The 27,930-nt window shown below is 39.9% G+C and overlaps 1 protein-coding gene across 1 annotated transcript in view; it reads right to left on the reverse strand.

Annotated features, from left to right (window-relative positions):
* The window catches only part of HELZ (helicase with zinc finger), a 197,245-nt gene that overhangs the window by 47,582 nt on the left and 121,733 nt on the right, over window positions 1-27,930 (reverse strand). Inside the window, 7 exon segments of the mRNA XM_042453183.1 lie at window positions 529-731; window positions 4,837-4,888; window positions 13,195-13,399; window positions 15,822-16,050; window positions 17,659-17,842; window positions 23,362-23,509; window positions 26,933-27,078. Of these exon segments, the coding sequence (XP_042309117.1) occupies window positions 529-731; window positions 4,837-4,888; window positions 13,195-13,399; window positions 15,822-16,050; window positions 17,659-17,842; window positions 23,362-23,509; window positions 26,933-27,078 (1,167 nt within the window).

Consider the following 27,930-nt stretch of genomic DNA (forward strand, 5'->3'; position numbering starts at 1 on the left):
TCTCCACTTTTTTACAAAATTAAGCTTTTAGTTTAATTGGGTGGCTCTGCAAAGGGCTTCAAGCATGCCTGGAAAGGAAGGCCAGTGATGGCAGTAATGCCCTGCTGAAGTCACTCACAAAGCAGGTAGCTTTTAAAAGTAAGAAAATAAAAAGGTAAGAAGTCCTTCCACACCCACTGTGAAGCCTTTTTCTCTCTAAAGTCTTCCCTTCTCATTTTGGTGTCTTCCTTCCTGAAATCTGGTAAGGATAGTGGGGGAAATGAGATCAAGTTTAGTAATGGAGAACCACTACAAATAAATAAATAAGGTGTTGTTGTTATATCAGGTTCCTAGGGTGTTTTTTTTAAAATAAACACAAACATATACACACGCAAAATGGGCACATCAGCTGCTACAGTCACTAAAGCTAAACAAGTACAGGCCTAATCAGCAATGTGGATGGAAGACCACCTTTACTTTTTTAAAGTAAAGCAACAAGTAGTGGTTTAAGGATGAAGAGGCTAGCATTAGGCAGAAATGTATACTTACTGGCAATGGCACAGACATGACCATATTTCCTCCATAAACAGCAGGAACATAAAGAATGCTTGTCCCAGTGTGAGGATCTATTCTTTGAACAGGACTAGGAGATTTCCCAAGACTGGGATGAGGCCCAGGAGGAGGAGGGGGAGGTGGTGGTGGTGTATATGGTCTGATAGGATTTCCAATTAAGACAGAAGGATTAGGTTGAACTGGAAATAAACAAGAAAACCAACATGGGTGTGAAGGTAATTGTACATCAGTATTAAATTTCACAATACGACTCTTATTTTCCAAACATTTCATACAGTAGAAATTATTTAAAGTCAGATTCTGCCTGAAACAAAAACTGGCATGTCGATATCATGAGGCCACCTCCACTATTACATATACAGCAGGCTTTAATAATAAATCACAACAGATCACAAGCAGGTGACATGTGATGCACCAGATGTTGGCCTACAATTCCTACTGGCTCTAAACAGCATAGCTTCTGGTGAGGGTTAACAGGAGTAACTGTTGTTAAATTTATTTATATCTCACCTTCTTCACAAAATTAGGATTTAAGGAAACTTACAAATTAAAATAAATACGATACAGTTAAAACCAATGAACAGATGGACATTAAAAGAGAGTTCCAAAGCCTAGAGGCAACCACTGAGCAGGCCCTATCTTGTGTCTCTACCCACCAAAGCTGTGAAGGTGGCAGAACTGAGAGAATGACCCATTCTGAGAATCTCAGCCTCCAGATCACATGAAAACATAATTTGGACCTAAGATGGACAATGTTTTATAGGACATAACCAGCACTTTGAATTGTCCCTAAAAACAGACCAACAGTGGGGCTGCTGTAGCAAGAGAGTTGCGTGATTCCAATAACCAACTCCAGTTAACCATCTGACTGCAGCTCTTTGTACAAACAGAAATTTCTCAACACTTTTCAAATACACTCCAAATAGAGTACTTTACAGCAATCCAAATGGGAGGTAACTAAAGCATATGTAACCATGGCCAAATCAGGGTTATCACAGTTGGCACATTAGTTTTAAGTGAGCAAATGTACTCTTAGCCACTGCAGTAACCTAGACATCCAGGCAAAACTGAGTACATCCAAGCTTCATGTTCTAACACAGGCTTAATTCCCATCCCCTTATATACCTTTTGACACAAGACAAGATAGAGTATCTATATCTTGTGTGGATTAGGATTCAGTTTCATTGTTCTCATTCAGTGTACTGCTGATGCCAGATGTTGGTTTAAAACCAAAATATCTTCCTTGGAATTTGGTGGGAAAGAAATGGGATCAGAGCATACTGATGGCACCAAACCTCAGGCCTCTGGACAATCTCTTCCAGTGGTTTCATGTTCATCCCACAACCAACCATGAAGCCAGACTGAAATGGATCTAGATAATCTGTCTCATTCAGGAACCTCTGGAGGAGGGAGGCCACCACACAGTCTAATAACTTGCACAAAAACAGAATATTGAATGCTGGCTGATACCTATAGATTTTAGAACATTTAGCAAAGGATTTTTCAATGGTCTTTACATCTGCTCCCTTTGGGAATGTTGGAATCCTGCATTGTTCTAAAAGGGCACTATCTTCTTTACCCATTTGGCCAATATTCCTCTGGCTTGTACAGTTGGCTTTTCATATCCATAGGGGTTCCATTCTGGGGGGAACATACCCCAGACAGCAAAATCTGTGGGACCTCAAGTCTCATTCTTCCCAATGGTGGTGTGATATGTGCACAATTGCATTGGCATGACCCTGTGTATGCATCGTCATTGGGAAGAATGGGGCAGGAACATCTGTGGATGCTCCAATCCGTGGATGGCAAGCCCACAGAAGAGGAGAGCAGGCTGTATAATAAGCCAAAAAGGGGGCTTAGTGCACATCTCACTTCTCCAAGGATTCTGTCTACATCCTTGGGGTTGTACAAACTAAAATAATGCATTATTATTGGACAAGCAGTGCCCAAAGTTATATCTGTTGGGACTGTATCAAATATAGCGTTCAAGTCAGAATGGATTTACGTGATTATTATCTGCAAAATACCACAAAAATTATTCATAGTGGGATGAGTAGACTATGTTTGACCACTTAAAACAGCTCCACTCAACAGTGGAGTAATGGCAGAAAAGAATAATTACTTTGCTACTCCCAATGACATAAAGCAGGCCTTCATATAGGCTCTAGCCTGTGTTTGGTCAGTTTCATTCTGAGTCTTCTGACAATATCATTCTAGCCCCCTTCTCACTCGTTTCATCACTACCAGCACTTTAAGTGGCTGGTTTGAATCTATTGTGTAGGTGGAGACTCTAAGGAGTAATCACCCACTTCTTGACCAGCTCCTTATTCCAAAGGTCAAACAGGGCTTTGACAGAATGGCCCACTCAAATGATAGGAAAATCCCCAAAAGCCACCAGCAGTCCAGCAACCTCCTAAAGCTCAAGCCTCCATCCCTGCAGGACTTCTGTGTCCCAGTAAATCCACCAGACAGTAATCTGTTCATAATCTGTTTCTTTTCTTTCTTTCATTTTTTTTTACAAGAGCAAGGGATTTACCTGCCCAGTAAAAGAAGGATGGAGGTAGACACATGTAATCAGGGAGCAACCATTAGAGTTGTAGAGGGCAGAAGGAAATGCAGAGGCCAGAGCTAATTGTGATATCATGGAGGAAGGGAGTGCAAAAGGGTGTTGATTGTCTCCCAAACCGTAACCATGGAACTCCAGAAAGTTCCTTCACATCCAAACCACCCCATCCCATCCAGTGGAGAAAATAAGGTCCAGACTATGATGAGCAACATGAACGGAGTCAAATACTACTTGAGACAGACTCATGGTTGTCATGGCATCCATATAATACTGAACACCTCTTGTCAGGGGAGTTTCAGAGCATGAATGTTGAAGCCCTCCAGCACCACAGGCTGAAGGGATTTCCAACAACCAACCTACCCCAGATAGCTCAGGAAAGAAGACTGTTGAGTGGTGGGATGGGTGATATATTAACAGAATTCCCATTCGCTCTAACTACCCATCTTCAGATACACACATCAAAACTGCTGAGGGACATGGCATGTGATCAAGGTGATGGTATCATGACAGACCATTGTAACTATGCCTCCCCACTTCCCAAGTCTCACCTGTTGCTGCACAGAGACGCCTGGTGGACAAAGCTGAAAGATAATACCAACCCAGTCTCATTTAACCAAGTCTCTGTAGATACACCAGTTTGGCATGCTCATTCAGAATCAAATTCCAAATAGCTATTACTTTCCTTTTCATAAAACTGGCAGGCATTCAAAAGCAGTATTGTCAATGCAAGGAAACTGTCACCAATGCTATCCAGGCTACTTGAGCAGGGAGATGGTTGGGGAGACACCCTTCCTCCATGATAACACCATTATCTGAATCTCCTCTGCATCTCCCTTTGCCATCTACAACTCCAATGGCTGCTCCCTGATTCCATCTTCTCCCCCATCCTTCTTTTACTGGACAAGTAGATCTGTTGCTCTTAAAAATAAAAATAAAAGAAGAAAAATACTATACTGACAGGCAGATATAAAAAGGTAGCAAATCTTCTCTTCCATCTACCAAAGGGACAGAACCTCATCTTTATGCCCCCTGTCAAGTGGCTCCTCTACCAGCAGTAGGCCTGTCACTGCTAGACTCCTGGTTTTATAGCCCAGATGGGCAAGCCAGCTGAGCTCACTGGAAAGCCGTAACACTTCTTAACATCTGAAGTCTTTAAGGTCCCTATCTCTGTCTTCAGTTATATTACATCCTAAACACAATTTCACTGAACCAAATTAACAGCCAAGTTTAAAGAAGACTTTATTTCAATTCCTTTGAATTTTCTCAACCAAAATATCTAAGCAGCTTTCCAAGCCTGCTTCAAGTAGAACTCACTTTAAGGTTTAAGGAAAGAATGGGGAAAGGTCTTGGGTATGCATGCCGGTATGCATGCCCCCTCCTACGCACTCTTCCTACTGTGGAGGCTTGTGCCAGGAAGAAATTAATCAATCTAGGAGATTCCACTGTAATTTAATATTCCAGATCAAGGAACATCCTGAATTCATTTTAGAGAAATTCAATAATGCAATAAATTAGTATTACAAAGCCACATTGCAAGACTGATCATCTCTAGCCACCAAAGTGCCATGAGAGAAAGCAAGGAACCCAAACAGGCTCACAGATACTTGTTCTGAGATCATTCTCTTTCTTCTGAAAAGTCATTCATTTTCTCTAAGATTTAAATTTAAAAGCAAGCTTCAAAACTGATTTGCATCAACAATACATTGCTTGGCACTTACCAATTCCATCACTCTGGAAATGATCATTCTGGTTATGATGATGGCCTTTCACCTTTTAAAAAGAAGTGATCTAGAGTTAAAGAAATTCTAGCTGCATATTTATTTAGCATTAAGTGAGACTAAAGAAACTGAGGAATGGCTAACACATTTCTTAATTTAAACAAATGAATAACAACATCACAGGAATTATTTACAAAAGATGAAACATTATTTCCTCCATTTCCAGTCCTCAGAGATAAATGTGAGTGATTATGCATCAAAATCACATTATCTACACATGGGGGGAAGTATCAGCATGCCTGTGGAAATCTTAAGGTTTGAATAAATAATCTTTAAAATATTATTTTAAACCCAAGGGTAGCTTGGAAACAACAGCTCCGTGGCAACAGAGTGCTGCTGAGGGATAGGTAGCAAATGGGCAATCTGACCAGGACTCTCTTAAAGAAGTCAAGTGTCTTCGTCAACTCCTGTGTGTACAATTGATTTCTGTACCAACACTGTTAATATTACTAATCAGAGGCACACAAATGTACAGGTTCTTGAGGGGGAACAACAGGAGCTGGAGTGTAGCTGGGGGGGGGGGGGAATGAAGGCACAGACCCCTCCCATTAAGAAATCTTCCTTCAGTCCACATATTTCTACCACTGTGGAAACTGAAACACTGAGAAACATCCACAGCTATTACTCTTGTGTATTCCCTTGGTACTTTGCCTTCCCCCTTCCTTTTGATGCCTAATGTTATTGTTGTCCTTCAAGTCCTTTCTGACTTATGGCAACCCTAAGAGAAACCTATCCCACGGTTTTCTTGGGAAGATTTGTTCAGAGGAGGTTTGCCATTGCTTTCCCCTGAGGCTGAGAGCATGTAACCTGCCCAAGGTCACCCAGTGGGCTTCATGGCCTAGCGGGGAATCAAACCCTAGTTTCCAGAGTGTAGTCCAACACTCCAATCATTATGCCATGCTGGCTCTTTTGGATGCCTAAACTCTGAGCCCGTACAGACAGGCCAAAATAAAGCTGCTTTGGGTCACTTTGGAAGTATGCTGTTTAAATTATGCATGTGCCCTATGAGGCCAGAAGCTGCACCAAAACCATGCTCTAGTCCTAAGGACTGGAGCGCAGATTTGGCACAGCTTCTGGCTTCTTAAGATGTGTATGTCATTTAAACAGCATACCTCCAAAATGATCCAAAGCAGCTTTATTTTGGCCTGCCTGTATGGGCCCTCTGTTTCTAAATGCTCAATTACCGTTTTAAATGATTGCAGTGCTAGAAATTTGGGGACTGAAGAGAAATCCCATTTGGGGAGGCAGAATTCTTATTTGAGGAGTAATTTTCTAGTTTTGCCTTCCCCATACCTATACCCCATACACACCTATACCCTGGAAGAGCTCTCAATACAAAGAAGTATGCTGAACTTAGTGCAGTATTTCATCCCACCAGCATAAACTGTGATCTCAGTTCCAAACCTGCTCTTGCCTACAGAAAGGCACCCACCCTCACATTCATAAAGAAGGACGAGGAGGAGAAAGAATCCACATACTGTACTTGAGGGAAATCCAAAATCTGAAGAACAAGCAAAGAAAGGAAGGGAAGGAAAAGTAGGTAGGTAGGTAGGTTTTGGGGGGCAGCAGTATCTGCATGGTCTGTCCCCAATACGCTGATTAATGCATGTAAGTAATTGACTTGGATTTCCTCCAAGTAAATTAGTTTTATTAATTTTTAATCAACTTTAAGAACTATGCTCTGAAATAATGTTTATAAGCTGTCCTTAGTCAAGGGTTAGAGACAAGCATACAATAGAATATATTATTTATGTATAGCATTTGTGAGAGTTTTTTATTCCAATCCCTGGAATGACCAACATTTGTTTAGTGACTCTTCAGGCTTGATCTCTTCTAGGACCCATTTGTCTTTTTGGCCATCCACAGTATACTCAGTCCTCTTCTGCAGCACCACATCTCAAATAAGTTGATTTTCTTTCTAACAGCTTTCTTCACTATCCAGCTCTCATATCCAAATATAATGATGGGATATACAATGGCTTGGATGATCCTAACTTTGGTATTCAGTTTATATCTTTGCACTTTAAGATCATGTCTTGTTCTTTCATAGCTGCCCTTCCCAATTCTAGTCTTCTTTTGATTTCTTGGCTGTAATCACCATTATGATCAATGATTGAGCTAAGGTATGGGATCAATCTTTATCTATTTCAATTTCCTCATCGTCTAGATTGAATTTCTGTAATTCCTTCAACCACAAGCCTGCACTTTCCCCTCTGACTTTTTTAGTAACTTTTTCAAACATTTGTTATTTTTTGCTAGGAGTATAGTGTCATCTACATATCTTAGACTGTTGATATTACTTCCTCCAATCTTCACTCCTTCTTCACCTGTGTCTAAACCTACTCTGTTTATTACATTTTCTGCATTCATGTTGAACAGATAGGGTGATAGAATGCAGTCTTGTCTGACCCCCTCCTATACTGACATTTACCTTCTTTCTCTCTCTCTTACGCACTTTCAGCAATTATTACTCAAAGTCATAGCTTCGGCCATGAAAACGCAGAGCATAGGAAGTTACTGATCTGGCAAGCCCAGTGTATGTATGTATTTATTTCCTGGTGAAAGATATGAGACCTAAATGATTGCACGTTTATAAGTATTATACCTAACCTACTTCTGTTCAACCCCGGTCCAAAATTGCTGGCTATTGGACTTCCCTTGTTTACACCTAACATTTCATGCTGTCTCAATTGCTAGTTTTATCATTACAACAGCTATAACCAGGGAGTGGGAGTAAAAGGTCAGGAAGATGAAGGTTTTCCTATTTCAATATGTTGTCAGGAACCAAATTGTAAAATTCACTGATGCTTAAGAACATAGCTTCCCCAGGGAAAGGTCTATGCAGTTTTCCAGAAGTCAGACCACATTAATCAGTTGTCTGTTTATAGACAAGTATAAATACTGATTCATAAATAAAACGGATTAAGACAAATAGACCACTGTTTTACTAGTTGCTACAAAAATATAAGATGGTGGCTTTCTACAGTTTATAAATAAAGGAAATAGATTATATTTTAAGTCTACAGCCTAAAGTATTATTAACCTTGAATTAGCAAGTCTTTATATTTTTAGAACATGTCCAATAACTTTATCCATAATATAGAAACCTTCACACCTGCTTTATCAGGTTTATCATTTCTGCTTTAAAATAGCCTATGAAATTTAAGCAGGTGGGCTTTGAAAAAATGGGTCTGAAAGGCTCTTGTTTCTTTTTTTTTTTTACCTGACACTAACGCTGTACCACCAAAGAGGGAAATTAACAATATTTTTAACCTTCCTTTTTCCTTTTACATTGTACTTTTGCTCTTGAAAATGGTCTTGTGGAGCTCAGTGCTTATAGTCTAGATCAAGCAGACTTGTATTAAAAGTGATAAAGGAGATGTTTTCAACTCCAGCCTGTCAAATCCTTAGCTGATTACATTCAATTAGATTCATTCTGACTTGCTGATAGCAGCTACCAAGAAAGTTCTTTAAGGCAGGTTTTTGGCACTTTATATTGGAAGAATTGTGTTGCATTCACTTTTGCTATACTGTACCTTTCTAAATAGGTCCCACAGATTTTTTCCACCTGGCACCCCTCACTGGTACCTCACTATGGAAATCAGTACAGCACTGGCTTTTATCCAAAGGTGTATTTCCAGTATACACCTTCCAGTATACAACAAAGAAGTGGAAACCCATAGCCTATTAAGCTTTCCTAAACCATCCTTCCTTTCACTTTTCCTTGGTCCAAAACAGATGGCCAGGAAAGTGCAGCTTTCAGTTGCTCTGGTGGTATACCATTTAGACAACGCACACCCCCAGAGCAGCCAGAAGCCATGCAGAGAGTGCACCTGGCTAGGAAAAGCCAGCTGGAAAAGGAGCAGAGAACGTCCGTTCTTTGCCAGCAGCCCATTCAGGACTGTGGTAGCAGCCCAGCTCAGGACCAGGACCATGTGGTCGCCGTGGTCCTGCACTGATTTGCCCTGTCTGCACTAGCCCCTTGTCAGGAAAGGCAAGACAGTGGAACAGTTTCCACGTGTACTACTATTTCACAGTACTCCAGACATATTGAAGCAGCAGCTCCTGGAGAATCTGCATATCTCTCACTTTTCCCAGGCAAATGGAGTCTGACTCAGCCACTGCCTCACTGAGTGCTCCTTGAGTTGGAAGTTATAGATTCAAAGCAATCATGGCATCTTGTAATGGTGACCTTAAGAGGCTTGTCATATCGATAAGACAACTCAGTGGGGGCACACGTGAGTGTGTGTGTGTGTGTGTGTGTGTGTGTGTGTGAGAGAGAGAGAGAGAGAGAGAGAGAGAGAGAGAGAGGAGGAGTACATATATGAGCAAGTGGGCAGGGGCAGAGAAAGAATGTCAGAGAACTTGCCTGTAGTTTGAGTGGCCCCATCTACTGAGGGCATGCCTCTCCCTTCATGGTTCTATAGGTTTTCAACTGAATGGTACAATGCTCTTCCAGTTTGTTAGCACCAAGGCAGCTCCAACTTTAGAAATTTATCTTAGAATTCAGCTCCCTCTCTTCATATTTAAATGATGCTTCTATTACCCTGATACCTAAACCTGATAAGGGCTATACTCGCTGAGTTAATTAGCCTATGTCCTTACTCAATGTTGATATAAAAATAGTATGAATTCATCTTTGGTATACCCTGACCATGCAGAATTTATCAAAAACAGGCAGGAAGCCATAATATTCAATAGGTTGTGGACTTGATTGCTTTGAGCTCGGATAAAACTGATGAGTCAGCCATTATTTCTTTAGATGCCAAAAAGGCCTTTGCCATTGCCTAATTATGGGTTTCCTAAAATATTCTTGAAATGCATAAAAATATATATATATATTCAGCACAAAGAGCATGGATTATAACAGTGGTCTTCTTCTTTTTACACTGAAATGGAGTACAAGGCAGGGATGTCCACTGTCTCCTTTAATATTCAATTTGTGCTTAGAATTCTTAGCAAATGCTATTAGAAAAAATTCCAGAATCAATGGATTTGAGCATGTTAGTTTAGAGTGCAAAAACGTTGTTTTTGCAGATGATCATCTGTTGTTTATTTCAAAGCCCCAGCAGTGGATCCCTGTTTGATGCAGTTGATTAATCATTCATAATTTTGGTAAAATATCTGCACATTCAATTAATTGGTCCAAGTCAGAAATACTGCCAATGGGAGACAAGACAGTATGTTTAAAACATGACAGTTTCAATATTGCTCAAGTTCTATTACTTATTTGGGTATAATTATTCCTAGGCAGTTATCTCAGATGATTACTCTTAATATAATACCTTTGGGCATATCTGTTATCTTGTATTAACTGTAGGACATATTCACTTAAAGGTCAGCTGTGAAGTCTTCATTTCTGGCACCTCTAGTCACATGGACTGTAGAGTTGTCCCTCCACATTTGTGTGTAAATCTTTTGCAGACTTGATTATTCATGGATAACTGTATTTGCCACTGCTTCTGCTGCTGCCCTATACTCAACTGAAAAAAATATGTTCCCTCTAGGAATTTCTAGTCCTCCAGCACAATAATTTAAAAATTAAAAACAAAATTAAAAAGAGATTCTGCATTTTTCTGATTCATTTGACTGGCAAAGAAAAATCACTAGAATCAGACAGGAATTTGCAAGCAGCAAGTGAGCACACACACACAAACACTGCGGCAGTCCCATTTACTTAGCCCAAAACAGCCTGCTGTGATGCATTTAACAACTACTTTGTAGATAAAATCTCTCAGATGAGAGCCGACTTGGATGCTGGAGTTATAACAGAATCAACTGATGAGGTGTCCAGCAATTCCGCTGATGTGGTTATACTGGATCAATTTCAATCTGTAAGTACTGATGACATGGACAAGCTCCTTGGTAGAGTGAAGAAAACAACTTGCCCTCTTGACCCTTGCCCTTTGTGGCTGGCCATCCAGGGGGAAGATGCCTTGAGGGTGTTTTTAAGGGACATCATCAATGCATCCCTTAGGGAGGGTCATGTTCCATCCTGTTTGAAGGAAGCGGCGGTTAGTCCACTCCTGAAAAAACCTTGACCCCCCCCCTGGATATGAAGAACTACAGGCCAGTCTCTTTACTACCATTTTTGAGCAAGGTGATCGAGAGGGCAGATGCTCTTCAACTCCAAGCTGTCTTGGAGGAAACCGATTATCTTGATCCATTTCAAACTGGCTTTAGGATGGGATTTGGGGTGGAGACTGTCATGGTCGCCTTAGCTGATGACCTTTGTCTGGGCATCAACATTTTGTTAAAAAAAAAGGTCACTTGTTGCCAGCTTATTTCTGTATACCATTCAAAGTGCTGGTCATGACCTATAAAGCCCTATATGTCCAGACTCCTTGAAATACTGTATCTCCCTGTAAAAGCTGGCCCAGGCTCTGAGATCCTCAGGAGAGGCCCTTCAGTCCCACCACCATCACAAGCACAGTTGGTGGGGACATGAGACGGCCTTTTCTGTCCCTGCCCCTAGACTCTGGAACTCCCTTCCCAGTAAGCTCAGACCAGTCCGTTCCTTGAACCTGCAGAACCCTAAGATCTTCAGGGGAATGCTTTCTCTCAGTCTCATCACCATCACAGGCTCACTTAGTGAGGATAGCTTTCTCAGTGCTTCCATCCATAGGTGGTTAGGCTGCCCCACTCCCTCTTCTCCTTTCACCAGCAGGCAAAACCTTTTCTTTTCATGCAAATATTTAATACGCAATTGTGCCCACTAAAGCTTCTTATTGGAATGGTTGCTTTGGTATGTTTGAAATGGTTTTATACTTTTAACTTAGCATTTTTAAGGATTTTACATTTTATATTTGCTTTATTAATGTGGTTCATTAATTTTATATTTGGGTCCAATTTGGGAGAAAGTTGGCATATAAATAAAATAAAAGCCAGAAGTGGCACCAAAGCAGAGGGAGAGGCAGTGACTAGTGCCTCTTATATTCTCTTGGGATGGACTAAGCTCTTGCCTTTTATTACTGTACTCAGAGAAGGGAATGGTTCCTTTTTTAAATAAGAGTTAAGGTAGAATATTTACACTGACCTGTGGATAAATCAACCCAGGTTTTCTGGATCAATGCTTTGACTAAAATGTCTAGATTTATATATGGGTATATGCAGTACTTCAATATTGCTTTAATAAAGAAGAGTATTTGTACAGCCTTTTTGAAAATAAAGTTCATAATTACTAACACAATCATAAAACACCCTTATTCCGGATCTTGTGGTAGTGACACTCAGATGGAAAGCTTGCATATTATATAACTGGAACTCTAGCAGCATGTTTAGCACCATTACCATTAAACCACAAATTTACATACTGGATGTTTTTTTGGACATTTATCCATGGCTTCTTAAGCAATGGTTTATGAAGCTGTAAAAGAAGAACTATAGCCAAGCACTCTCTCTTCAGATCCTAAGTTGAAATTCAAACCTGAAAGTTCATCACTGAACATGTATTTGCCATGTACTTTATTCCTTTGTCAATGAGAGAAGAAAGAAGTCTGTGGGCAGAGTGTAGGTTTAACATAAATTTTATGACTAACGATACCCTTTAACAAAATTCCACTGAGTCTCAGGAAACTATTTTTTTTCCTTTTACACTACAACGTATGTCAGAAATATTATGGCTTCTAATTGATAATTAAAAAGCAAGATGACAAATGTTCTAACTCCAAACTGCATGCCATAATAAAACCTCTGCAGAAATAGGAGTGTTATTAATATATGGATCTTGAAAGTGAAGAGTAATTTTTGGACAAGCCATTTCCTAAAAGCCTAACATTTCAATGCATCATCTTCATTATGTTGCAGAAGGTAATGAATTCTGATAAATGAATATTTCCAATTATGAGAATTCTTCTGCAAATGACTGCCAAGGAAAAAGCTTTCTCTTTCTATTCTGTCAAATAAACTCTGAAAATGTGAATGAAAATAGCATTAATTTGAAAAACTGATATAGTGGTTAACTTGCAAACAAAAACATGCAATTTTTTAAAAACAGGATTTCCCTCCTCAAGGTTCTAATACAGTGCACCCTTACAAAATGTAATATAGCAAATATAATTTCTCACATGAATTTTAGCAGCTTTTGGCTGGATTACTGCAATATCTTTTAAACCTACTTTCTCACAAAACCTACTACTTAATATACAGCTACATTCTACAACACCTGATAACAGTGTGGTCCCTTCAGTCCAGCACTGTTCCTACTCACATGAAGAAACAAAACAATCCACCTGTTCATTTTATTTCTTGACAGATGCTTGATAGCTCTTAATAATTTCATCACTGGTGACACTTTACCTTTGGTGGAGATTGCTGTAGTTTACTGATGTTTGATGAATGCTGCTGACGTAGAGCCCGTGGAATAAATTCAGGAGCCAGTGGGTTCAATACATAGGTTTTCTTTAATTCCAAAGCTTCCAACTGAGCTTTGATCTGGTCAAATGTGATACCATGCAGACTTTCATTATCATGACACAAGGCAATAAACCTTTCCCAGAATTTCCTAAAGAAGTCAGTATAAAAGGGATAGAATTTTATTGTTTGCTACATACTGTATATACTCATGTATAAGTCTAAAGATTTTAGTCAAAAAATTGATTCCAAAAACCTGAGTCAACTTATCCACAGGTCAATGTACTGTAAATACTGTACTTTAACTCATATAAAAAGAAAAAACATCTCCTGGTGAAAGGCAAGAGCGTAATCTGTTCGGGAAGCACTGACCACCCCGCCCTCACTCTTTCATCCATCCTGCCTTTAATGTGGTCACAAATAGTTACACCTGCTGAACTTTTCTAAGTTCTTTGGCATTGTTTTCCTTTGCTTTTCACCTAGAAACTTTGCTTTGTTACATGCCCTAAAGTTTTAACCTTGACCTATCCACTGGTCATATCAAAATACGTAATTTTGGTCCCAAAACCTGCCCTTGACTTATACATGAGGTTGACTTATAGTTGAGTACATATGGTACACATTTCCCAAATTGGGTTTTGGATCCAGCATTATGCTATGTTTCTATATATCCCTTTCATGACAGTACTATTTGATTCTGAGACAAAGCAGTGCTGAACTCAAGAAAAATAAACATCAACATTCAGGCATTAGGAAAGTTTTGATAGAGTTGCCTATGGCATATTAATATAGCCATCAAGCTTAGTACTAGAACGTTAGAAAACCATGCATTTTTGATTTGCACAGTACCCCATGGAGATTCTTCACACATGGCACACTTATTATTATAGGGCTATAATACCAATGAATGGAAATCTGACAGCTCTGCTATACAATATATGCTAAAGATTTTAAAATAAACATATATCAAAGATTCTTTCCTAATCTAACCTTTTTTATAAAAAAAAAACCCCTAATATCTGACCAGGGCATATTACTGCTTTACTCCAACAGATATTGGAACATTTATAAAAGTAAAGCACTTTCCACTTTCAATTGTTTTGTTTTACCAAATCAAGTGGAATTTCCTATAAATATTCCTGTACCCCTTTTTATTCTTTGAATATCTTCATTTTTAGCATGCCTTTCAAACAGAGCATGAGTCTCAGAATGAAAACAAAACCTTACCAAAAACAATATTCATAATTTGCAGCAAAGAAATTGTTAAAAACTGAGTCTGACTTAGAAGGTTATACAAAAATGTACAACTCAATTATATTGTTTATTTGGATTAAAATGGCATAACACATGCCAAGTATGAAATCAAAGCACATTCCCAACTTTTTCTATGCAGTTAAGGTTTATTATAAGGATGTCATGCTGGAACATCATTGAGTTCCCTGTCTGTGCTTTGCCATTAACACTGTATGTAACCAGAAGCGTCTCAGAGTTTACAATAATGATAATTTTAAATTTCTAAATGTCTCTAACCACACCTTTCATATCAAGTGACTAAGAAAAAGCTCTCACAGGTTGTTCTGTGTGTCACATAGGAAATTCTTGTCCAGGAAATTGCGTAAAGAGTTCATGCTCTTCTCTCTCAGTGACAAGCAACTGCTGTCTAATCCAATCTTACTCCACATTCTTACAAAAGGACCATAACCTTGTAACATTATACTCAATTTAGTAACCCACAAAGATACTCTGGATTAACTAAACCACTTCACTTTTTCATATTCTTTCTCTTAAACAAAAATAGAGTTCAAGGAACCCAAATGGCATAAAAAAAATAAAACACTTGGTTTCTGATCCTTTTTGACAACCAGCAAGTTGATGTTTTATCCCCAAAGAATATAATCCAGCGGCTGGAATGAAATACACAATATATGTCTGCATTATCTCATCTACTTTTTGGTCAATGATGCTATTATTTGGAGAAGATTTGTGCTGAGAGCTGATCTGAATGTGCAGTAAAGTCTTGTAAAGCATCCTTTCCTGGACTGCATAATCTCACACTGGTGTCTTTGTGCATGAGACATCATACTTGAAATCTCCCTCATGACACACTTTACCTACAGACAAAAAAGCCAGCATGTCAAAAAGGAAGTTAATTGAGACTCTTTTCCTGTGACATGCTGCTTTTCTCATCTGTAGGAAAGCTTTTTACCTGAGAGGGCATTAAAACATTAAATTTCTACATCCACTTATAAAACTGAGAGAGAAATACAGAAGAGATCTGTATTAGACTAAGATCCTGCTAGTAGAGCATAATTTTTTTCTGATAAAATAAAAAATGACTCAGGTATTAAGATAGCTCTTAATATCAGTCAAGGATAAAGAACACAGACATTTTCCCCTCTAAGGCTCAAAATTTTTCTCAAAATATTTGGGAAAGTGAACAGATTTCATATTGGCAGGGCACTTGAAATGGGAGTGGATTACTTTCCAAACAACAGTCCAACTTTCAATTATTAAATATAAAATATTATCATCACTACTATTTACTGGTTGCTCATACCACATGTTTGGTGTACCTGCATCTGCCAATGGAACATAAAGCAATAGGATCTCCCACCACAGCTACTAAGGATTGTGCTCTTGTAATGGCTGTGTTGAGAAGCTTATAATTGGAAAGAAAACCATAATCTAAGTCTTCTGTTGAATCTTCCAATAAATGCTCCTTCCGTTTTATTGGTGTTTGCTTGTGTTTGCATGTATGCCGTGTTCGTACTGTGCTGAGAAACAATACTCGAAACTGCTTTCCTGTAGAAAAAAGAAAGGTATAAGATAATTTTATCCTTTTTTATTGTTGTTGTTGCTAATAATAGCTAGTAATAGATTGACTTAGTATATGTAATTCTAGAACCTGGATTGCTATCTCTCACTTAAGGAGCTCTATGTTAAAACAGTACTGCATGAGAAATAGCAAGAATCATTTACTGGTTAAGTCTTCATCATTCCTCTATTACCAGAAATATCTGTAGGGTGGGCAAGACATATTTCTTTGAATCCTCCCATATCTATACACAGTCATATATATGTAAAGGGGAGAAAAAAGTGTGGGTATCTAGCTCGGGGCCAGGGTAGATCATAGAAAAAAAAAAAAACCGGGGGGGGGGGGGGGGCGGGGGGGGGGGGGCAGAAAGAGACAGCAAACCACAGTTTCAAGGTACATGTATATTACAGACATAGACCAAGTACAACTCAGTGCTGCTCAAAGTCTCCTTCTTTGGAGCTTTTTTAACAGAGGCTGGATGGCCATCTGTTGGAAGTGCTTGGATTGTGTATCTCTGCATGGTAAGGGGTTGAACTGGATGGCCCTAGGCATCTCTTCCAACACTATGATTCTATGATACTATGGCCCGTTCCGCACGGGCGTAAAGTACGTCCCCAGGAGGTACTAGGGTTAGGAAAGGGCGTGCTTTACCCACGCCCCTAACCCTAGTACGTCCTGGGGATGTACAAAATGGTGGCGCCCATTCTACACGGGCACTGCCATCTTGAGTAGCGGACGCTTAGTGTCTGCACGTCGCTAATGACATCGCGAGTGCACCATTGGCACCTTGTGGCGTCATTAGCGCGCCGCAACAAGAAGCACCATTTGTCGCTTTTTTGCGGCACCGGGGAGCCTTGCGGTTTGGCCGCTGAGGCTCCTCGGCACCGCTAATGGTGGTGGCGGCAGACCGCCGCTTTCAGGCAGTCTGTAACGCGCCTATGATTCTCTAAGCCAAGGGCTGCCATCCCTGGAAAGTTTCCAGGATAGAAACAATTGTAACCAATGGGCACAAATACGGTACCAGTCCTTGGTAAACTCGAAAAAGAAAAATGCCAGTTCCCCACACTGAGATAACTGATAAGGCATTTATAGAATCTGCTGTATACTGAAAATTCATAGAAAAAAGGTAATTAAGAACAACATAGAAACAGTACTTCTACAGTTGGTCCTCTGTAACCACAGACTCTGCATCCACTGATTCAACCAACCAGGGTATGAAAATATTCACATAAAAAATTCCAGAAAGCAAACCCTGACTTTGCCATTTTATATAAGGGACACCATTTTACAACAACTTTGTATATAGTGGGACTTGAGCGTCCATGGATTCTGATATCCATGGGGGGTCCTGGAACCAAAGCTCATGAGATACTGAGGACCCACTTTATATATCTGTCTATGCACAAACTATAATTATATTACACTTATTATTCAATTTATTACACAATATAAACTTAAAGTAAAAAGTGTAGCCAAGAATTTTCACAACTGGTTCTTGAATAAAATACTAGATAAATAAAATTGCTGACCCATTAACAATTATTTCAAATACTCAGCTAGTTTCAAAGAACCATACATGTGTATGTGCTACTTACCCTGAACATTTAGCACTCTTTCAACACTGACATCAGACAATCTCTTTTTTCGAAGCTCTGCCCGAATTCGGAACACTTGATCAGCATATGGTGTTACAACACCTATACTGCCATCATCCAATTTTCCCCAGGCTACTGGCCACTTTCTTCTCAGTTCTTCAACACGTTCCACTACTTCAAACACCTTGAAAGGAGGAAAAAACCTCATACTAAAAACTGAACAGGACTTTTTAAAAGACTGGTATTAGTCCCCTGGATAAAAAGTAATGCTTCAAAACAAAGCAAAGCATATTATGGAAGCGTTTTTATAATATTTATTAAACTACAACTAAAATACCCTCTATTCAACTATTAACACTATAATTTATAGGCATACCTCCACAATAATCAACATCGTCTCTGTAACCTTAACATGCAATCAGAAGGATCCAAAAATGAGTAGACCCTTTAAGCTAAGCACAAACAATGGCAATTTGCTTTGTTGAAATAGACAGAACTAACGTATATTTATTTTTACATTTTTCCTTACATTTATTTCTTTTCTTTATGCAAAACTGAGACTTAAAATAATATACAGCACACATCACAGAACTGTATCTTACAGGACACCACAGCTGTCCAATCAGTCAACAGAACTATATTTATTTAACTGAAAAATCTTTAAACTGCTTTTCCATTATATATGGAGGAGCTGTGTCCTAGATGTTGTAATCCTTCCAGCATAAGCAGTGAAACAATATCGGTGTGGCCATAGTTGCTTCACAAAAACACAAATTTGTCAAGAGATGTCGTGTAATGTGATCATACTATATTGAGAAGAGACAACTGGGTACTGACCTCCAATTTGTCCTCCTCAAATTCTCTCAGGTGCAAATTATCTGCACAAGTTGAGATCTACTACACTCTGGCCACCATGAGGCAGGCCATTAAATAAAACTGATTGAGGACTCCCCTAGGAACATGACTCCCCGTCCTGCAACCTCTTGATGAGTTCATCCAAAACAGCACACATCTCATGTTGAACAATATGTGTAAGTTGAAAAAAACAAGATGAGCATCTTAAAGACAGAGGAAACTGCAAGCACTGTAAATAATTTCTTTCTCCATAGTATTCAGAGAAAGTGAAATTATCAAGTACACTTGACAGAATTTTGAGAAAGACAATATGCACTACAAACACATCATGTGATCAGAACAAATTAAAAGCCTTCATTCTATGGTTTGTATAATCTCTCCCCTGCCTCTACACTTGCCATTGTAGTAAATGGCTAGTTAGAGTGGTGCGTTAGAGAACTGAGAAGGGCAACTGACAAATGAGTACCAAAACTTTTCCCTTTTTTTAATTTGCTTTGGGTACTACTCTATGAGTTATTCCAAGCTTGAGAGCTGGGCAAATCACACTGAAAAAAGTTTGGCAAAATAAAGAATTCACACAGACTACTTAAATCAATTTAAATTTAGAACAGTCAGAACCAAGATTCAACATCAAATGAGACTATGGTGCTTTCTGCACCGCCATTTGGGACGTCCTCCGGACATCCCATTTTAAAAAAGGGGCGTCTCTTTTAGACACCCCTGGGCCTAGTACGGACTCCGTCCGTACAAGATGGCGCCGGCCCTTCTACATGGCCGGCGCCATCTTTGCGTATCAGACGCTGAGCGTCCGTACGGGTCGCGCCGCTTGTGACGTAGCGAGCGCGCCCCTGGCGCCTCGCTACGTCGCAAACGCGACGGAAAAAGAAGCTCCATTTTGGAGCTTCTTTTTCGGTCCGCGCGGGAGACGGGCCGTGTGAAGGCTCCGGCCCCCCGCGGACCTACTGGCGGCGGCGGCAGACCGCCGCAAAGCGGCGGTCTGTACCCCGCCAAAGTTTTCTATCTCACAATACAAGACCAAAGAAAATGCAAAATTTGCTTCTCTACGTGACTACTGTCAGACGATTTTGTACAGAAATGATGAAGAAACTACTGCAACAATTCTCCTGGGGAGAAACCCTATAGGTCTTTCTCCACTTTGGTACACACATTGCCAAAATGTTCTAAATAAAATACTTTTGTGCTTGCTAAGAAATGCTACAATATCTGCTCTATTTAAAACATTCTTCCTAAAGCTAATAATCATTATATCATATCTAATGTATGCCACAGTCTCTTCTCTGGATGTTGCTAGTTAGCACACTACATGATGGCAAGACTACATTTTCAGAACTATGAACCAGAAATCATTTTGGGCTCAAAGTAAGTAAGCAAAACATCCTACCAATAGCACTACATTCCCATAGTGGTGGGATTGTGAGGCAAGAGACTACAGTTAACCTTACAATTGACACTTGACTTTCGTGGGGGTTAGGGCCCCTTGCAAAAGTCAAAATTCCGTGAATAAAGTATAAGGAGGGCGAGAGCAGTGCGTAGGCTCACGCGTGCACTTCCATCTCCCAGATAGTGGCTCTGGGAAGCTGTCTGAAGCACTAAAAGGACAGGGGAGTGTGCACTTGTGAGTCCCCGCCTCCCTTCCAATGCCTCAGATAGTTCTGTGAAGCTGTCTGAGGCACTGGAAGGGTAAGGGAGTGTGCACGTACGGGTCCCCCACTTCCCTTCCAACGCCTTAGGTAGCTCTGTGAAGCTGCCTGAGACAGTGGAGGAGGTGCAAGAGTGGCATGCACACAACTTCCTGCCTGTTCTCTCCCTCCTTGTCTTTCCCCCCATTTCCAGAGGAAAAGCCCGGGAGGGAGAAAGGAGGAGGACTATGCGTGCACACAGCTAGGGACTGGCAAATAATCAAATTCATGAGTCCCATGCTGTACTCTGACAGCATCAGTGCTGCTGATAGGGTCTTCTATGTTGGACTGAGTTGTTCTGAGGAGCCAGACAAAATGTGCCAAACAGCTACTAGGAAGCAGCAGTAGTGGTAAGTGACACTGGTGGACACTCTCTCGGACAATCACAGTGGCATCATAGCTAATATTTGAAGGAGGCACAGTAAACGTGCCTTTGAGATCTTTGACCATAAAAACTCTATGATGAGACACAAAATAAAACAAAGGAATAGTGCCAGAAGATGAAACTTCGAGGCTGGATGGTACTCAACAAGCTACTGGGGAAGAGCAGAAGACAAATACAGGTAGTGCTGTAGCTAACAAAGCAATTGGATTTAAGCTGAAAGGATGTTCAACTGTTGGTATGTTCAAAGACTAAAGGAAAGTCAGAAGCTGTACAACACATATTACAGGAATATGGAATGTGAGAAGTAAGATTCAGGGAAAGATACACTAAGGCCCAGTACAGACAGGCACAAAGTGCTGGCCTGTGGGCAGAGTCACGCCAGAGCGTCCGCATGCTCAACGCTGTGACTCTGCCCCATCATGACATGACGCTGTGCAGCATTCTAGATGGTGTCCAGCATCATGGCATGACCCTGGCGCTGCATCTAGATGATGCAGTGCCAAAAAGCCGTCACAAAGCTGCGTTGCCACAGCTGTAGCGCCTTTTAGAGGGTGCAAAAAGGAGCTGCATTTTGCGGCTCCTTTCTCCGCACTCCAGAAACCAGATCAGGGCTGCGGCATGTGGTGGCCGTGGCCCCAATCCAACCAGTAAAGAGGTGGTTGCATGCCGCCCCTTAGGGGCTGTTTGTACAGACCCTTAGTAAAACAAGAAATGGAACACATAAACATTGCAATAATTGGGGTGAACAAGCTAAAGTGACATGAATGAGACTTTTGAGTCAGATAATTACACAATGTTTGACTCAGGGAACGAAAATCTAAGAAGAAATCAAGTGTTAATAGTGAGGAGAGATGTAACAAAAGTAGTCAAAGGATATAATCCAAAGTCTGACCGAGACAAGTAATTCTGCTGCAGTAAAACTGTCACAGTAATCAACACTCTGTGACGGGTGAGAGCGAGGGTGAGGTGAAGAGAAGAGAAGAACAAGATATTGATAATGCTACTCACTAAGAAAAACAGAACAAATTTTGATAAGGATTCTTCAAATGTATTCTCACTATATGATAATGTATTCTGCCATTATCTGGGTAACATAATCGAGGGGTATAGTTTCTCCTCCAGGTAAACAAAGGGTTAATGATTGCCCCATAACAATGATCAGTTTGGGGAGAAGTGTGGAAGCTTCGAGATGGTTTCCAAATGAAAGGTGATAAAAACATGGTGCCACAAGAGAGACTTTGGTAGTGATGGGGAGATACAATAAGGGTACTGCCTCACCATTCGTAATGAAACTGTGTCATAAGATGGACAAAAAGGTCCAGACTCCCAGCTTCCCAAGAACATCAAAAGATTCAGAACACCATTTGTATTGTGAGCAGATTACTTGTTGCTGCTGTTGTTATATTTATTTATATCTCACTTCCCCCAAAAAATTGGAACTCAAAGCACCTTATAAGTTAAAAGAACAATACAATTAAAAATATACAAAAGTGAGTATTAGACTCAGAGCCTCTACAGACCGGTGGGGGCAGTGTGGGGGCATGGCTCAGTCCTCTGTCCTCTGGCAGGAGCTTGCTGCAACCTATAAAAACTAGATTGTCTTCAAACTGCCCAGAGGACCTTTTCTGCAACTGCTCCCAGATTATGGAACGGCCTGTGGACGAGATCTGTCATATTACCACCTTAAACAGCTTTTAAAAAGCCATTAAGACGGATCTCTTCTAGCAGGCCCTTCCTGAATAAACAGCCGGCCACCAAAAGAAAGCTTAACCTGTTTACCCCTGACTCTGCTGCAGTTACTGTTGGTCTGCTATTATTTTAAGTGATGTTTTTAATTGTTATTTTTTTTTCTGTTTTTTGGGGGGGGGGGGGGGTTGGTGGATATGGAATATATATTTTAATGCTGTAAGCTACTCAAGTTGTATTGCACAGAGGGGCGGGATAAAAATAATTTTTTATTATTATTGTTATTGTTATTGTTGTTGTTGTGGCTTCTTTTTGTGCCACAGAAAGACCAGCACAGGGCTGTGGCTCTGATACAGTGAGGAAAGGGGTGGCATGGAGCCGTTCCTTAGCAGCCATGTCTTGAGCCCCTTAAACTACAGTATTAAAGCACATCACTCATTAAAAGAATAAAACGCAATTATCAGCGGGAATATAGTGCTAAATTTCAGGATTACCGAGAAGGATTGAGGCACATAAATCTTTAAGTAATCACAATAGCCATGGTACTAAAAGGTGGATATTCCAATTTATGGGAACAAAGCAGAGACTAATATTATGCAAATGAATTTATATTTACAAAAATATAATCCAGTGGCCCAATGGGGTTAAGAACCTTATTGTGTTAGCATTTTAAGAATAAAATTTGCTTTCTTTTTGTCAAGGACAGGACTGTAAAAAATGGAATGGCAATGGATTTTGGGCTTTGCATACGTCTTTTACTATGAACCACTTTGGAGAACTATCTACTTCTTCCACTTAAAAGACTCATTTCTATGTAGAAGCCACAATGCACATTATCAATATCACCTTGCCAAAGGTAGCTAAAATGCAAAACTATGTGGATTCATATTGAAACGGTGAAGTGAAGAGGCCATTTGCCTAGGCGCAAGACATACTAATTTCCAAATTAGCATTCCCAGGATCGTTTAAAGCATCAAACAAGGCATGAGAAAAACCATTCTGGAAGGGAAAAAATAATGACATGCAGCAAAAATTACAACAAACGAGAAGCAATTAAAGGTGAAACCCAAGTGCTACCTCAGCATTGTTGTAAAAAGCAGTACTATTTTTTTCTTGCACATCTTCTCCTCGTGCTGTGAAGAAAGTCAGAGGGTAGAAATCTTTGTGGGCTGGCTGTTTTCCACTTGCCATCAATTTGCCCTCATAGAAAAGTTCAGAAGTATAACTGCAGAGAAGAAAGCACAAACAGAATGTGGAAAATACATATTAACTTTAAAACTCAATTCTAAATTAAAAAATAAATAAAATAATGCTTTTGTAATACAAAACAATTCTTGCTGATCTACACAGAGGAGGTGGAGGTGAGATGAAAACAGACACAACCACATGGAAGAGAATGGGGAAGGCACTCACATGCTCATCCCACAGCAACAGGAGGCAAATATCCTTCAGCCTGCATTTAATTTATATCCCTGTCTCCAAAGGCTAGAAGAGAACCTTCTTTCTCCTTCTGCCCAAGTAAGAAAGAGAGCTGTTGCTAGGCAATAAACTATGTATTCATGGAAACAGAAGAAAAGAAGGCATGGCCGGAATAAGGGCACATGCACACTGGTCTACATTTCCATTTCTAAGGATGGTATACATTGTCAAGCAGTACTGCACAGGTTGATTTGATTCCAGTGATATTTCTACACCTAAAGTGTGGTGAATATTTTATGGTGAGAACAATTACTTTTCTCTGTGATACAATATTCAAGCACATTCTGAATATGAAACAGCTAGGAACAGAGTTTTTAGATGATGCCACAAAAGCTAGAAAACAAAAGACAAGGGCAACAAAAATTTGTATTGAGGTGTACTTACAAGCCTCACATAAAAGAGAAATAACATATAAAACAATTGAGTTGGGAGAGGGGATGAAAAGTAGATTGTGCATGCACACATCTCTGAAAATCAGGTGAAAGTTTATGACACAGCATGGAATACACCTTAAGGAATAGAGGGAGTGAACATTTCCAATGGACAGCTATCCTCCTTGGCATACCAACAGGGGCCCTTTGGATTCAGGCCAAAAAATGAACGGAGGAAACTTGTTAAAATGTGCTGAATGCCAAATAAGAGTATGAATAATTTTTATTTCCCTAGTGGTAAATAGTGGGTGGCAAACACTACTAACTGGAAGAGGGAGATAAAATACATAAACACTTTCTTACATTATAAATGGCCACAACTTTTTTGGTAGCAGCTGAAGAGCACTGACACAGCAGAGGACAGGGTTGGAAAACTAAAACCTATTGGTTACATGTGGTGTTAAAGGTTTCTTTTTACAGTCTCTAAATCTACGTAACTGAAACTCTACACCAATAGTTCCCAAACATTTTTGGGCTGTTGCCCTCTTTTCCCTTGGGTGACAACCCTAGCACCGCTCATGCCTATTTCTTGATATAAGATCTATTGTCCTACTACAAATTCAGAACAAGTAGTCTAGCATTACAGAGTTAAACAAGCATATGTATTTCACAAATAATTCTTAACTTTATACAACAGTTTATTTAAGTTTTTTATAAATCTGAAGAAATAAATATACATCTTATCCATAAAACACTGTCTTCATATTTTTAGTGGATAGGCGTGCTTGGTGCAGGGACATTTTCTACTATCTGGCTGTAAGGCATTGAGAAGTTTTAGATCCCCATGTTAGTAATTTCCAATCTGTTTCACTACTTGGAATGAAGCTGGGCAACTGCACTGAAGCCCCCCTTTTTCCTCACCACCCCAGGGGGTAGTATCGTCCACTTAGGAATCACTACACTATACCCTCCCCAAAATAAGTGTAGCAAAAATATCCAAAACTAGTCTAATGACACTCTTGACACTAATGACACAAAATATCAAACAAAAATTAAAGCTGCTTTCGTTTTTGGCTGATCTCTGGATGAACCTTGAGGGCTACAGCTCTCCATGGAACCAGAGTTGAAAACTAGCTTCCATGCTTTCACAGTTGCCTACCTCAGTATAGCGCAATGTATCCAAGCTGTAGTACTGTAGGACCTACAATCATCTTTTTAAAAAAACTACTTACTTTTTACAGTACTACTGATGCTATGCCTGTTCCCAAAAATATTTCAAGGGCATCAGCTCCACAATAAAGCTCTAGAGTATGAACTGATAGGGCATTACAGAAGGGGAGAGCCTACATTCTTGTGATCTGCTCCTAATAACTTACTCATGGGTAAATTATTATTAGCCTTTCCAATCTACCAATGGAAAAACTGTAGGATTAGGGAAGGTTGTAAATCCAAAATAATCCCAGAATTTCTCTTCATGATTCAACATGAGCACGAGGGTTATAGTTTGGACCCATTCAGTCTGACATTTATGCATGAATCCTCTGTCTATGATAAGCATGTAAACATGTTGTCACCTTAACAGAGTGTCTAGCCAAAAGGATGTTGGTCCACTACACTGGCACTGGCATAATTATGCCAGTACGGACAGTGGTAGAAGGAAGAAAAAGCTTATGGGTGTAGCAGCTGTGAAAGAAGAAAGCTATTGTAGCAATGGGTTGCTCAAAGCCAGCAGATTTTTAATGTCTTCTCCCAGGATGGCTGCACTTGGTTGAAAAGAGGACAATCGTTAGCACAGTCTGCCAACAGGATTCTAGCCTCTGTCTCTTTAGAGCAAGGACAAGAAACTTACACCCTCTAGGTTCTGATGAACTACCATTTCCATCATGCCTCACCACCAGCCAAACTGAAAGAAGTTTTAGCCAGGCTCATGAGGGCTTAGTTGTAGTTCCTCCGCTTATGGTGATGTAGCATCACCATAAGGGGAGAAACTACAACCAAGGCCTCATGAGCCTGGCTAAAATGTCCTTCAGCTTGGCTGGTGGTGAGGCATGATGGGAACCTGGAGGGCTGTACCTTCCACAAGCCTGCTTCATAGCATTCCCCAAATCCAGCTTCATCCTTGCCTATTTCCCGCACCAGTTTCCTTTTTCCAGATCTCCACCTAGACTCTGGACCATAAGAATCAGCATACCATGAATTGCCATTACTCGTCCTATGTTTCTGGCTTAGACCACTGGCAAATTAAGTACACTGCTTCTCTCTAGATGTAAACACTTCAATATGCAAGAATTAGCAGTCTTTGGCCTAACATGAAATATTCATTATTCTAGATATCTAGAATAATGAATATTTCATGTTAGGTGTTCCCTCCTGTGCATATTTCAGCAGGTTCCAATAGACTAATTTTGGAAAAATGGAGTAGTCATGCAAAATACCTAAAATTCTTTCAGGAGGCTCACAAGAGTGAGAATGGAAGAATGAGTGTTAGGAATCAACTAATCAACATTAAAATCACTGTGGCTATAAATCAGTTGGATCACCACCATGGTCTTTACAATAGCTTTTGTTGTATCAATCATTAAGAAATTCAGCTAACCTCGTTTTTTAAAAATTGCATAGTAAAATAATGTTCTTATATATTCACTTTTCATACACAGAAACAGTAGTGTTTTAAAAGTTTTAAGTTTAGACTTCTCTTTTCAACTGTGGCAATGGATTCTTTTTTAAAAGAAATGCTTCTATTAGACATTTGCAACAGCCAGGCAAAAGTGTGATACAGTGAAAAAGTTCACACCTACTTGATGATAGCTTCATGGGAGCGATAGTTCTCACACAGCAAGATCCTGCATGGAAATTCTGCAGGGTAATGTTCATAGAGACGATCAAGTAGTGAGACGTGAAGATTTCTCTCTCTGGCAAATTCACTGTACACAAAAGGACTAAGCTGCAATAGAGAAAAAGAAGAAAAGTGTTGTTTATTTAGCCTTATAATGTAATATCTAGAATATTTTAAGCTGTCTTATAAAATACAAGAAAAGCTAACAGCAAATGCATAGAAATGACATTAAATGTCTTATGTATGTCTATGTGCCTTCATGTTGCCTGAAAACTTATGATGACCTCATGAATTTCATAGGTTTTTCTTAGGCAAGAAATAATCAGAGGTGGTTTTGCCAGTTCCTTCTGCTGAAATATAGCCTACAGCACCTGGTATCCACTGGCAGTCTCCCATCCAACTACTAATCAGAACTGACCCTGCTTAACTTCTAAGATCAGACAGGATATAGTGCCTTTACAATATTTAGGCCCTTAAATATCTTGACCAACAGTGAAAAAAGCAAATGGGATGATAAATTACCAGTATGTGAGGCTCCAGTGGTTCCTAATACAGGGCACGAAAGTATTAGATATCAGATACTGACATTAGGATACTGGCCCACCTTGGTGCCAAACTGAAGACCTGAAAATCCCATTCTTACATTTTGTTATTACATATGATTCTGTACAAGCCTAATCTTTACAGTGCAAAGGCAAGCACGGGTCAGATGCTGTTGTCCTTTCTTTCTCACAAGCTAGCGCTCTCTATGTCTGTGTGTGTGTGTGTGTGTGTGTGTGTGTGTGTTACACACACACACACACACAGACACACACACACAGAGAGAGAGAGATTCAACAAACAGGAAAACAATATTGAATAGCCACAAGTTTAGTATGAAATTAACTCACTCCTAATTCCTGAAAAACTCATTGGAAGTGCATATATTACATATTAAGTAGATGGCTCTTTAATTTGAGT

This window comes from Sceloporus undulatus, chromosome 2 (assembly GCF_019175285.1).
Source record: "Sceloporus undulatus isolate JIND9_A2432 ecotype Alabama chromosome 2, SceUnd_v1.1, whole genome shotgun sequence".
NCBI classification, from domain to species: Eukaryota; Metazoa; Chordata; class Lepidosauria; order Squamata; family Phrynosomatidae; genus Sceloporus; species Sceloporus undulatus.